The sequence below is a fragment of the Haemaphysalis longicornis genome, unplaced genomic scaffold (assembly GCF_048455015.1).
Source record: "Haemaphysalis longicornis isolate Haplotype H1 unplaced genomic scaffold, Haemaphysalis longicornis Haplotype H1 scaffold_1, whole genome shotgun sequence".
In the NCBI taxonomy this organism is placed as follows: domain Eukaryota; kingdom Metazoa; phylum Arthropoda; class Arachnida; order Ixodida; family Ixodidae; genus Haemaphysalis; species Haemaphysalis longicornis.
Window position 1 is genome coordinate 104,807,743 of NW_027526203.1, and position 13,541 is coordinate 104,821,283.

Here is a 13,541-nt window from a genome sequence, read left to right on the forward strand (position 1 = left end):
TCAGCAGCCTAGAATAAATCTATGATCTACAGTGTTTTGGATGCAATTCGACAGTTCGAGAAACGCTCGCGCCGAGAGATAAATGACCGCAGAGCATACACCGCGGCAATAGATTCACCGACGCTCGCCTGCGCACATCACTTTGTTGACTGCTGCTTCTTCGCCTGTCTATTTTTTTAGTTTTTTGAGGAGCGCAAGTTCGCTCCAATAAACTTGTTTTCCTTGAAGACAACTGCGTCGTCTTTGGCGTCGTGACAGTATTCTCTCAAGTCTGTTGATTGCTTAACATATTCCCGCATTCTCTCTGCAATGCGGAGGTTTTCCCTATCCTGTTTGAAGCTCAGGTGTGCGGTATAAATAAATATGTGTATGCATATCGGTCTTTCATTTGTTTTTTTGCCAATTTCACTTGATTTCAATTCACGCAAGTGGATTGCTGTGCACAGAAAATATCTTATAAGCTTTTTCTGACTGTAATCAAGAGTTAAAACAGCTTTCGCAATATCTGGTGAATGCTATGAGGAATGTCAGTCTGTGGCCGTTCCTCCCCTTTTGTCGTACATTTTGTGTACACACCGCACCTTTTCGGCACCTAAACTTGCCCGAGTAGTAACAACCGTCAGTAACGCCTCAACTAAAATGTTCAGTAGCGATGTCTAAACACAATCCTAATGTGTAAATACAATCCTAGACACAAACCTTTGAATAATAATTAGACTGTGAACCACTCCCTGAATATTTGCTACGTTAACAAACTTATGGAGAAGTGCGGCAATTGCTGTTATCGCTTGCTTCCAAAAAATATGTTCAGCAGCAGCGATCGCGCGGAGCACTTCTATCTGTTCACCCAGTTGTTCCCCGTCCTGCTCTGGGAGCGCCTGGCCCGCTCGCGTGTAGAGACGGCGGCGATCATGTCCTGCCTTGCGTTCTGTGATGATGTCTCTGAGCGGCGGGATTCCATAGTAGCGGTGCAGCTCCTCGACCCGGGCATGGCGGGGCAGGCCCGTTATCACCCGAAGACATTCCCGGTGTAGTCTCTACAGCTTGTCGCATTGCGATTTTTTCAGGTTCAAATACACAGCTCCGTAGCAAGCTTTGACGTTGGTATTGCCATTGTGAGGGTACCAGCTGTGCGTGTGCTGGCTCCACCGGATTTGTGGGCTATGCGTCTTACAACATGCAGAAGCTGTTTCCATTTAGGCTCTAGCTTCCGCATCCACGTTGCCGCACCTCCGCTTTCATGTATCGGGATGCCAAGAATCTTGATGTGCTGGTCTGGAGCTCTCTCGAGTGTCTGGTCGGCGAGGCAGAGCTTGACCTTTTCGTTTTCAGGCTTGGAGCCGCCCAGGAGAATGTATTTGTTTTTTTCCGGAGACACTTCCATTTCCGTGCTCTTCAAGTAGTCGGCTAAAGTATTGAGGGCATCTTGTATAGCGTTGGCTGGGTCTTCTGTTGTTCTGAGAGGGTCACCGGGATCCGTCCACAGTGTCACATCATCAGCGTACATGGTGAGGCGCACACCATAAATTCGCCGACGACGTGTAGCCAGCCCTCGCATCACAAGGTTAAATAGCGTTGGCGACAGTATGGCCCCCCGGAGAACGCCAATGCTGCTGCTGTAAATCGTAGGGTTTCTATTGTCACTCCGAATCTCAAAGGTGCGTCCCTCCAGGAATGACCTGACGATGTTGAGGATGCGGGCTCCTGGCTTCGTGTCTTCGAGTGCGGAGATTACTGCATCGTCCATTACGGTATCGAACGCCTTCCGCAGGTCGATGGCTACCAGTATGCCAGGAATCCTTTTTCGTCCTCTCCGCGTTTATAGATAACGACGGAGCAAGAAAAGGCTGTCCTGTGTGCAGAGGCCTGGTCGGAATCCTTTCTGGCCCGGGTCGAAGTAGGGTTCTTTGTGTGCCTCTTCAAGGTGGTAGTTAAGCCGGGTGAGAAACATCCGCTCCAAGAGCTTTCTGAGTGTTGAGGTAAGCGAGATGGGCCTCAAGCTACTGATGCTGATGGCTGGCTTCCCTGGTTTGGGAATGGGGCTCACCACGGAGTGCTTCCATTCAGCAGGAATTTCGCCTGACAGCCACACCTTGTTAATTTCTCTAAGTAGCTGCATTTTCCCGTGTTCCTTAAGGTTGCGCAGCATCTGCCAGGTGGAAGATGCTGCGTTCTGCCAGGTGATGCCATCCTTTCCTGGTGCGCTCTTGGCGTTGCCGGATTCGAGAGCCATCACTAATTATTGCATTGTGAAAGGCGACTCAATATCTTTGTCGGAAGTAGGTGCTGTGCGTTGATAAATTCTGGGGTCTGGTGGCACTGCTGGCTGCGGGAAGAGCGTCTCTGTTGCCTTTTTTTCGAAGTCGGACGTCGAGTCGCCGGTCGCCAGCCTGACGTTTTTGACGGTGTTCCCCGTCTTCCGGTTGCCTGACATAGTCTTGTAGTTCTGCCGGAGCTTCCGCCCGCCAGTCCATTCATTGAAGGAGGCGCATTGGTTGTGCCATCGATCCGGAGAGAGCATTTTGGCGTAACGGCGCGCTTGTGCGGTCTTACTGCGCACCTTGACAAGGTCGACATGCCGTTTCCCCCTGTCGAGGTAAACTCGATGCAGCTGGCTTCGGGTGTCCCAAAGATTGAGAAGGTGCTTGCCGGGTGTAGGAAAATGTTCATCAACCTCAATATCTCAAGTGGCTTCCCGGGCAGCTCTGGCAACCTTCTGAAGAAATGGGACGTTTTCGTCGTAAGCGTCAAAGCCGGATCGAAACCTGTCCCAGTCGACAGCTGCGGTCATTCGTTTTTTCTGCCCTGTGGCTCGTACTTCAAGTTCAATCCAGATCAGATAATGGTCGCTACCCATTTCGTCGGGACCGCACCTCCAGTCTTTTACAAGCCTGGACATTGTCCAAGTCAGATCTGGCATAATGTCGCGCTGCCTGGAGTGAAGTGCATGACGAGTAGGATAGTTTGGTCGTTGGCCAAGCTAAGTCCTCCGGTTCAGCCTCTTCATAAAGTGATTCTTTGTCGTGTCCCCAGCTCTTGCGTCGAGCGTTGAAGTCCTCCCGGCCCGGAATTGGTCTTTGGGGTACCGATGTCGGAGTTCACGTAGCCAAGCGAAATTTGCAGTCTCCGAATCGCCCTTTCTGTAGCAGCTGCTCTCGGGACGTAGACAGGCAGACACCAGGGTGGTCTCGTGACCACCAAGCTCACATCGCACGGCAACCACCTGTTGTATTGTGTTGCAGTACTTCCCAGTGTCGAGTTTGACGTGCGGAACATCTCTACGTATGAAGATTGCCGCCTGTGCTTCGACAACCTCCTCTGGCTGCTGACCTTGATTCTTGTTTGTCTGTGCGTGCACAATCGTAGGTTGAAAATGCCCTTCGTATCCCTGGATGCATGGATGAGTGCCTCTTTCCTCCTGCAGTAGAGGGGCCTCCGGTTGCCCTACGTGTCTGAAAAGTGCTCCAAGCTCGGCAGCGCAGGACTTGAGTGACCGGCAATTCCACTGCAGGACGTCTGGCGTCCGCTCAGTCGGTTTATTCTGGCTTATGATAGGCTGGCTGGTCATGCTGTAGTAGTACGGCTTTTACTTGAGACTGCTGTTTTTGAAGGATTTCTCGGAGTTGTTTTATCTCCTCCTGCTTTGACTGGTGCTTTTCAGTCCACTTCTGCATAGCTTGATTCGTTTGTATAGCGTGTGTTTGTGCTTGCGCTTGCAATCGCATGGATTCTGCCCTTGTTTCTTGAAGGAATTGCGGGACCCACGGAGGAGCTACGTAAGCTAGGGGAGGTGATTGCTGTGACTGCTGCTCTTGTATAGTCGTCTGCTGAGCAGTAGTAATTGCAGTTGTAGACTTGCCTGCTGCCTTCTGTTTTTGTTACTAGGGCTCCTTCTGCTGCTTTCTGTTACTTCTGCTGCTTTCTGTTCTGTTCTTCTCCTGCTGCCTTCTGTTACTAGGGCTCCCTTCGGCGGTGGGGACTGCCTCGACTTCGCCTTGTCAATGCGCGCCCTTTCCTCCTTCCATTCTTTCAGTCGGTGCTGAAGAACCAGTTTTTTCTCGTTTCGCGCGTTGATCTGTTCCTGGAACCTTGTACGAGTCATGACTATGGAGCGCTGGATTTCCGAAAGGTGTTTCTGGAGGCGCGTTAGAGTGTTTTCTAAATCCCTAGTGCTGACTTCTGTTTCATTGTCCCGTTGCTTCAGCTCAGTCTCGGTTTATTCCTTGCAACGCGAACTGAAGCTGGATGATCCCGGCTTGCTGGCTGATGTTTGGACTCAGGACGCTACCGTGGCGTATGACAATGCGTCAGTTTGAGGTAGCAACTGATTGTCACTGGGCTCCGAGAACTTGCTTTTTGCTAGGCGTTGCGAGCGGCCGCTTTGCGGTTTTCGGCTCATGCTTGTGCCGTTTAGTGTGTTGGTTTACAGGCTGGCAGCGGTGCGAAAACCTTTCGCCGTCGACTTTTTCTGCATGACTGACGTTCCTGCGTCGCTTCCTTTACTTTCTTATTGAAAAGCCTACGTGCTGGGCACTTTTTATCGGTTCCCAGATGACCATCCTTCCCGCAGTTGGCGCAGTGTCTTTTGTTTTGTTTTTGTAACATTTTATGAAAATATTCTTTGGGACTTACATACAGATCAAGTAGTTACTAAACTAGCATCCCAAACTTCTATGATTACGGTCTCTGCAAAAAGCTAATCACAGAAAGAAATAAAGGTACTAATATCCTGGTTATTATGTCCAAATTAATTAAAAATGTCCATGCACGTGTAACGAGACATCTGGAGTTCTGGTCGGTCTCTCTTAATAGAACCATTTACGGAGATAATATGCTACGAAGAAAAATACCGGTATTGCTAAACAACCTTCACAAACTGGGGAAGGACATAGATACCCTACCAGTTAAACACGCGTTTGAGCTATTCCGTAATGGTTGTGATGAGGTGTCGCTGCAACAAATCGAGAGGCCAATGTACCTAACTCCACGGGTGTAGCAGACAAAAAAGACGCAAGGTACGAGGAAGAAGAAGGAAGAAGCTGTTCGGTCTCGGAGGCAGCAAGACGGCCACCCTCGCTGTGTAGGCCCGAGGACCGTCGCCGGCTCTCCCATTCGAGCCACCTCCCGAGGTGCCAAGGAGACGACGGCCGACAACGAGAGGACAAGAAGCTGTTGCGCCCGTCGGAGTGACCGGCGTTCCGGTGCCGTGGAGCGCGGGAAGCGAGGCCTCGCCGTGGCGCAGGCCTAAGCCCTTCCGTCCCGCCGCTAGCCGTCGACCACCGTCACGTGGTTTCCAGCCAGACTCCTCCACAACGACTCCACTAACCTCCCCGTGGCCAGCCAGGGAACTGCGTCTCGCGAATCGTCACACCTAGACCATCTCGTCCCTGCGATCGCCGTCTGTGAGCATACGACTCCCTTCATGACTTTGTCCGCAATCATCCACACCTTCGTGGTTCCGCGTGTATTCCATTTGTGTGCTGCGGCGTCTATTCCGGCTTTGTACATTATTGAGTTAATAATGTTGGTGTTTGTGTGTGCATTTGCAAGAACGTAGTCCAGGCTCATGACTTTCTGCGCGGTCCGGCCCAAGATTCCTTACAAAAGTGGCGAGCCTGCCAGGATCCGTATTTTACCATCTGTAGAGAGGAGCTTTGCTATTGTTTCTGTTCGCATTTCGCCATACACCAAAATGTACATAGTCGGACTGGAAAAAATAATGAAAGCCGGACTGGGGCTAGGCTTTACCGGCGAAGAGCTTCGGAAGTATTTCGACGCCGAGCCCCAAAAGACTTAAGGCAGAGTTAGCCCGGAAAAGAGAGGCCAGGCAACTTGGTGTCGATGTAGCAATGCCAAAACAAGGTTGTGCGGACGCAGAAGTGATCCTGCGAAAAACTCAGCATGAGAAATATGAAGAGAAAAAAAAGTCCCTCAGGGAATATGAACTGCAAAAAGAGCGAGCACGAAAAACAAATAGCTGAACTCAAAAAACGACTTACTGAGTTAGAGAAGAGTGCACGTCATCCGATACCCAACGGCGTATTTGAAGACCACCAGAAAGGGGAATCCTATCAAGCGTGGGACGTGGCTGAGGCAACAGATTTCGGCGAAAGTGAACCTCAGGAGAGCAGGTCGGTGTTCCAATTATAAGTTGTATGCCACGAAGCGGAAAGCCACGAGCGACCGAAATACTCAGTGGGAGATGAAAACAGGCTACTGCCTCAAGAGGCGAGTAGGCTCCCTCTTACCAGCGCTCGATATGCTGGAAACATCCGTTTAGCTGACACCCTTTGCGAGTGTAAGACTGGCAGTGTAAAAGACTGATGCCAAAGCAGACCAGAGGTTTTCATTGTTCCGCCGTGTTACAACTTCACCTCCAGAAGTTGCTGCTTTTAGTTTCCACCGCGGTGGCTGGGGGACCTTCCACATGCGAAGCATTGGGACGGCGGTTTGGGAACAGGTATGGGTAGGGTGACGGCGAACGGTTCAAACGGGCTGGTCCACGGCTGGTGTTAGACAGTTATTCTTCAAACTCAGTAGGGCGCTGGCCGGGTCGGGGGCGTGGTGCGTCGACGGAGAACCCTCGCAAACCGAGCCTCTCGTAGGGGCAGCGATGGTAGGTGTGGCCGGCTTCTCCGCAGTAGCAGAACAGCGGACGATTATCTGGCGTTCGCCACACGTCGGTCTTCCTCGGTGCGGGGGGTTGCACCACAGGTGGTCGGGCCGGCGACAGGGGACGACGGTATGGACCCTCATGACGATTGGGTGCAGGTGGGCGAGGTCGACGGGCAGCAGCCGCGTAGGTCATGGCTTGCGGCTCGCGGGGTGCTTCTTGCGTTGATGTTCCCAGGGCTTGCTGCACTTCTTCCCTAATGACGTCGGTAAGGGAAGCGACTTGGGGTTGCGGCGGCGGTGGAAGAAGTTTTCGCAGCTTCTCCCTCACTACTGCCCGGATAGTCTCGCGTAGGCTGTCGGCCGGAATACGCTTGCTGTCGACGTAGCTCGCATCGGCCGCACCGACAAAGTTGCGTTCATACTGCTTAGCACGCATTTCGAGGGCCTTCTGAAGTGTGGTAGCTTCGGTCACAAATTCGGTGACGGTTTTGGGCGGGTTGCGGACAGTCCAGCAAACAGTTCCTCCTTCGCACTGTGCATCAAGAAGCGTAACTTTTTTCCTTCTGCCATGCAAGGGTCAGCACGACTGAAAAGCCTATTCATCTCCTCGACGAACACAACAATGCTTTCGTTATGGTGTTGTGTCCGCGTATGTAGCAATAATTCAGCCCGCTCTTTTCGCACAACCATGGTGAACGTGACTAAAAATTGCGTTCTGAAATCGTTCCAGGACTCAAGGGAGCTCTCATGGTTTTCGAAACAGATCCGTGCTGAACCTTCAAGGAAGAAAAACACTTGCCTCAGTGTCTCCGCGTCGTCCCATCGGTTAAACAGCCTGACCCGTTCGACTTGGTCCAACCAGTCTTCGGGATCCTCAGAAGGTGACCCATGGAATAATGGGGGCTTTCTTTGTTGCTGAAGCATGAGGGCAGGATTGGTAGCGCTGGTCATGGTGCCTGCGTTGATCAGGGCGGTTTTCACGTCTTCATTCTTCACTTTATTCGGAAGCAGTCTAAACTCTGGCTCAAGACCAGCTGTCGACGGCTGACACGAGTTGGGCTGGCTTGGCGGCTTCCAGAGGTTGTTGGGATCATAAAGAGTGCGTACCCCGCACCTCTACCAAATGTCACGATGCCAAAGACGACGCACTTTTCTTCAAGGAAAACAAGTTTATTGGAGCGAATTTCCGTATAAATTCAGTATCTAAACCGCCTTGTTGGAAAATACTGCGTAGAAATTCTCAACACGTATATACAGTCAAACCCGACTATATCGAACCCGTTTACATCAAATTATCCTCTATATCGAACTATTTCTGAGCACGGAATGTATTCTATGAGAATGTATAGCAAAACTTACGCTTACATCGAACAGAAATAGCAGCAACTACCGATATATCGAACGCCAGCGGCGCAAAAGTGCCCCCCCAAGTTGGCTTTTCCTCGCGGCAGAGGAGAAACCCGCCGACACACCCTCGAAAAGTGGTTTAGCCCGGCGGTTCCTGTGCAGCTCCTTCACCTCACTCTTTCTCCCTCTCTCTCTCTCTCTCTCTCTCTCGGGCCGTTTCCGCGTCGGGAAGCCGCCGTCGACCCCCAACATAAACTCCGGGCTGTGCCGTGGAGCATGGAGGAAAGCCGTGGAGCCCATTCCGGGGCGTCGTCCGGCTACAGCGAGTTTGCGCGAATATACTGCATTATGCTGCACGAATTTACACTTCAATCAGTCCCATCATAAACAAGAAAAAAGTTTAAAAAAAACATCCCCCTCGCGAGGGGCATGATCAAATGCAGAGAATTTCCGGGGGCGCCCGACGTTAAGTAGTTTGCGTTACGTTAATGTTGTTGCACTTGTGGCAACTGCTGACGAGAGAGCGCTCGTCAGCAGTAATTTGAATGAGTCAACGATATAGCGCGTTCGTAGCGGCCCATTCTGTTTCGGCTTTGTGGCGCAGTGGGTAGAGCACCATGTACATTGCGTTCCGCCCGCAGGGTCGAGGGATCGAAACCAGGCGCCGGATAGTATTTTCTTTTATATAGTGTAAGGGGAGGGGTGCGGACAACGACGGTGCGGACTACGACGGGACAACGCGGGTGACATCGTGAGTTACTGAAATGCTCTGCATTTAAAATGATCCTGGCCCTCCCGCCCCGTTTGCTCAGACAGCCAATCACAGGCTGTTGCCACTCCAGTTCTCTCGTCGCTGGAGAGGCGCGCGTTGTTCTTTTTGCTGTTTTTGCGTTCGGAGTGTTCGAATTGTCGGCGTGCGTTGGACTTGTACTGTGTAGTCGTGATGGCTACCGCGAAGCGGCAGAACCTGCCTTTCGCCGTGAAGCTGGAAATTCAGGACTACTTCGTGCCGAAGTCAGTTTGTTTCCTTAATAAAGTGCTTTCATAAACGGTAGGTGCTTTTATGCTGTCCAATTCTTCAGCATGCATATATCGAATAATGCCATATATCGAACTCGCGGGCGTTTTTTTGTGAGTTCGATATAGCCGGGTTTGACTGTAAATCCTCCATTACTATCTGGAAACTCCAACCATAGGGATGGTTTGTGGATTGTTGATATCTCTATACACTATGTTCCATGACTGATATTGCCCAGCCAGCAACGGCTTGGCCAAAATTTATTCGGTGCTTTTACATAGAAATATTTTTCAACAAGGGTAAACAAAATTATTTTTATTATTTTATTGGCCGTCTATGTGGCGCCGTCATTTCTCTAGCCGCCCGATCCAAACTCGACAGGGAGTAATACCCTCTATCCTTGTGGGCTATAATTGCGTTGCCTCGCACCAGTGAGTTAGAATTTCCTTCCGTAAAATAAAGCGTGTGATGGCTCTTCTTACTGTTCTATTCCCTGTGTGCTAGAATTGGAGGTAAAATTTGTAATAGTTTTTTCGAGTCACGCAGCCGTGTTTTCTAAAAACATTTTCTCTGCCTCATTCTGATAAAAGTTTTGATTTGATTGATTAGGTCGTTCAACCCGCCCAAGCTGCAGCTCGGCTATGAGGGGCGGCGTAGTAGAGGGCTTCGTATTAGTGTTATCCACATGGGGCTTTTTACCTAACGCCGACATCTCGACACATGTCCGTTTTCGCTTTTTGTCTCCAGAAAAGCAGCCACCATGGCCGGGATGGAACTCACGTCCCTAGACTTAGCTGTACACCCACCTTAGTCACTGAGCCACAAAGGCGCATAGATACAAATTGGCTGTACTAAGATTTCTATCCGTGGGTTTTCTGACTAAATCAATCTGAACTTGAAATATATGAACAGCTCTTGCCAGAGCAACAAGCTTGTGACTTGTCTGTGTGCATGAGGCACCGTCCCCATTTGTAGCGTTATTGTGTTGGTAATACATGAGAATTCTCTCTTCATCTGCAGTCGTTTTTCGTGTATGCAGCTTCCTTTCAATGGCTGTTTAACTTCCCACGTATACCACCTACCAATATTTCACACAGAAATTTAATATTTTTAGTACTAGATTCTGCCCTTCAATTTCATTTTTTAGGAGCGAAGCTCTTCAGCAAATTGTTATTTTTCGTGTCCGCAGTTACAAATACCAAGAAACTGCCCAGCGCGTCCACGTGAACGCGTGCCTCGCGGCGACCGCCCGGCAGTTAAAACCGCGGCGCACGTTTGTCAAGCCAGACAAACCCACTCAGAGAGATTGGCCAAGATTGGCCAAGAAACTCAAGTGTAATCGTGTTAACACTTCAGCTATCGCGTACAAACTGGTCGCGTCCCTCGATGGCTCCGCTCACCATATAAAGCTGTGCGTCTGTCATTCGCATGCGTCTTAGAAATCCGCGGCTCAGGCGCAGGGTTGGGTTGCCCACGGGTCGTCCGCACGTTCAATGAGGAGGCCGCTCGCCTCGAGGCTCGTCGCGCTGGGTATCGAGAACGGATACGAGTCCAGAGAGCCAACACGGACCACGCGGCCGCAGAGAATGCTGCTCAAAGACGTTGGCGGGCCCAAGACACCGAATCTGTTCAATGCAACCGTGCGAGGTTTCGTGAGCGGTAGCGGCAACGTCCAGCCGATACCACTCGTCAGCAGCGGGAACGTCCGTCGGTTACGGAAACCGATGCCCGATGCTTGATTCAACCATGAGTGGTGAAACTGGCTAATGCACACAGAACGTTTAATGACCAACGATTATAACTTACAAACATGAAGGAAGGTAACACTTAACAAAGATGAAGCAAATGTCGTTGCAGCAACGAACAAATAAATTGGCTGCAATCATAGACTTGAACCGTCGTGACGGTCATGAACATAGCGTACAGCTTCGCTATCTTCAAGTCTTACGGGTTAGTGTGAGCTTGCTTCATTCTTGGGATGCTGGCTGACCTTTACACCTGCGCTATTTTTTGCAACTTAAGGGTTTGAGGTTCTCGGTGCACCCAGGGCGTATGTCTATATTATGCTATAGCCACTCCAGTGTCCTTCTTCAACCAGTATCCCGATTTGCTCTTTCGCCACCAACCACTTTTATGCACCTTCTAAAAACGAATTTTTGCCAAAGCGGCCATCTTTTTTGCAGGGGCTCACGTTATTGTCTTTTTATTCAGGTCAAGGCATTGTTCTATGGCAGCAAAGAGGGCGCAACTTGATAGGGCGAGAAGCTTTTTGTGACGGGTGCGTAAAAAAGCAAAACGTGCCTTTATTAACAGAGATGACTTCAGCATCGTTGCAGCACCGCAGAAAAAGTAGCCCTATAATATCTCCAAGCCTTGCTGTGGCGAAAAAACCACTGATCGTCATTGCAAAGAACAACATTGACTGAGAAAATTTGTAACCGCTGGTATCCGGGCGACAAGGAAAAGGAACTCGCGTTGTAAAATAGGGAGCTTTCTTGTGCAGCGTTACGACTAGCATGGTACCAGATCACATAGCCTTGAAGGGAAGTGAGGTCATACCAATGCCTCAAATCACCGTCTTTTTGGGCGCGGATAATGTCGAAAGCATGAACGCGATAAATGTGTTGTCGTTGGCCCGTTTATGTTTCTTGTTGCAACGGGCCGATAAAAGGCTTTAGGCCTCTCGCAAGGACTAGCCCATCACAGGTTGCGCTTGTAGAACTTCACTTTCAGCCCCTCTTTTGCTCTCAACGTAACCTCGTATCCCAAAGAGAGTTTTTCCAGTGGCTGTGTTGACTCCACGTTGTACTTGGAGAATACCGTCGCCATCAGAACTTTGGCTTGCGCATACCCAAATCTCTTACCTGTTGAAGGAAAGAAAAAACTGTGTGAGTAAGTTCCAAGCCATGCGAGGTTCGCGTACAAAAAAGAGGAAACGTCGCCAGGAAGGTTCACCGATTCGTGATAGAACAGCATATTTTGATTTTAATGATTTCAAATCATAGGAACAATATTGCAAAGAATAAGTTAGAACTTCACACATTATAGATGTGTGCCCATAACAATTTTATGTATTTCACTGTGGTGTTCCCAATATTTTTGAGCGTAGCTTAACACTTTTCTTCCTAGACGACCGTTACCGCCATTAGGATTTAAGAACAATATATATACATAGCGTATACCAGTACAACTTTCCCGACAAATTAGGCTGCTAAGACTCAACAAAACCTATCCGATTTCGGTGATAAGGAAGGCTAATGAAACAATTATTCAAAGCACTTAAAAGTAGAACGTACTACTTTAAACACGTTCGGAATGTTTCTCTGAATGGTTGCCGTTTTGGCGCATTTCAATAAATTGCTCTCACGACAGGCTGCTGTCAAAAGAGCTACATTTGTATCGCCATCCGTCCTGCCACTTACGAAATCTTTCCCTGAAGCAGCGAAAATTCATTCAACATTTCAAGAATTTCTGTTGCATGTTCGTTAACGCTCAGAACACTTATCTATACCAAGGCGCTGGACTGGGCTAGTTGGTACATGTTCGATTGGAATAAAAAACCAGCGGAAAACACAGGACACTGAAGAAAACGACGGGACAAGCTGGCACTGTCAACTGAAAAGGGGGACAGCGCTTGCCATGACGCCAAACCACTGTCCTCTATGACATCACGCACCACTGGAAGGAGCTCATCGTGTGGCACAGAATAATACAAGTCTTCGATGTCCACCGAGAATCCCGAACTCACGCCCGGCAGTCCATGTTTCAAGACGTCGACGACGTTTGCCGAACTCTTGACGACGAATGGGTCGTTGAATTCCAGGACGCCTAACTTGGACTGAAGGCAGCGGCCAACTATCTTCTGCCACGATCCATCCTCCGTGACTATGGCTCGTAACGGGTTTGGCGTCATGGCAAGCGCTGTCCCCCTTTTCAGTTGACAGTGCCAGCTTGTCCCGTCGTTTTCTTCAGTGTCCTGTGTTTTCCGCTGGTTTTTTATTCCAATCGAACAGTTATCTATAGTTGCAGCGCCAGATAAACCAGGTCCGAGAGTACGGCGAGCAGTTGATTTGGAGGGCCGACACTCTGGCGCTCTGATTCCCACGGATAATATGCAGTGGTAATGTGACGGCGTCCTTTTCTGGTGTACTGAAAATCAGCAGATCTTTGAAGGCTAGACCAGAACTCGCGGTAAGGGGCAGTGCATAACTGGCGCTCTTTGAAGTAGATTCGCTCGTTTTAAAGCAAAGCTTTTTACGCCTCAACGATAGCGACGTTGCTCCAAAACGCACTGCAGGAAGTCAACTTTCTCTAACGATGATGATCGGGCCTGAAGTGAAAGATGATTGAAACGCGAAGCTTCCTCTGCTCGCGAGCTAATGTCTTCAAGAGCCAAAGTCACAGTCAAAAATCGAATTCGTTCGCCCCAATACGCACTGCAAGAGAGCCAACTTACACAATGCATTTCCACAAAGCACAACAAGCGCCTCAAAGAAAACGCTTCACGCGGTCCGACTCGAACCCTGCTTGTTCGCAATATGAAGCCTACGACTGCCCCATT

The 13,541-nt window shown here is 49.8% G+C and overlaps 1 protein-coding gene across 1 annotated transcript in view; it reads right to left on the bottom strand.

Annotated features, from left to right (window-relative positions):
- Positions 1 to 10,744: 10,744 nt before the first annotated feature.
- Positions 10,745 to 13,541, bottom strand: part of LOC144178585 (cytochrome P450 4V2-like) — a 60,289-nt gene continuing 57,492 nt past the window's right edge. The window contains exon 11 of the mRNA XM_077706544.1: positions 10,745 to 11,844. Coding sequence (XP_077562670.1) covers positions 11,681 to 11,844 — 164 coding nt within the window. The 3' untranslated portion in view covers positions 10,745 to 11,680. The remainder of the gene's footprint in view (positions 11,845 to 13,541) is intronic.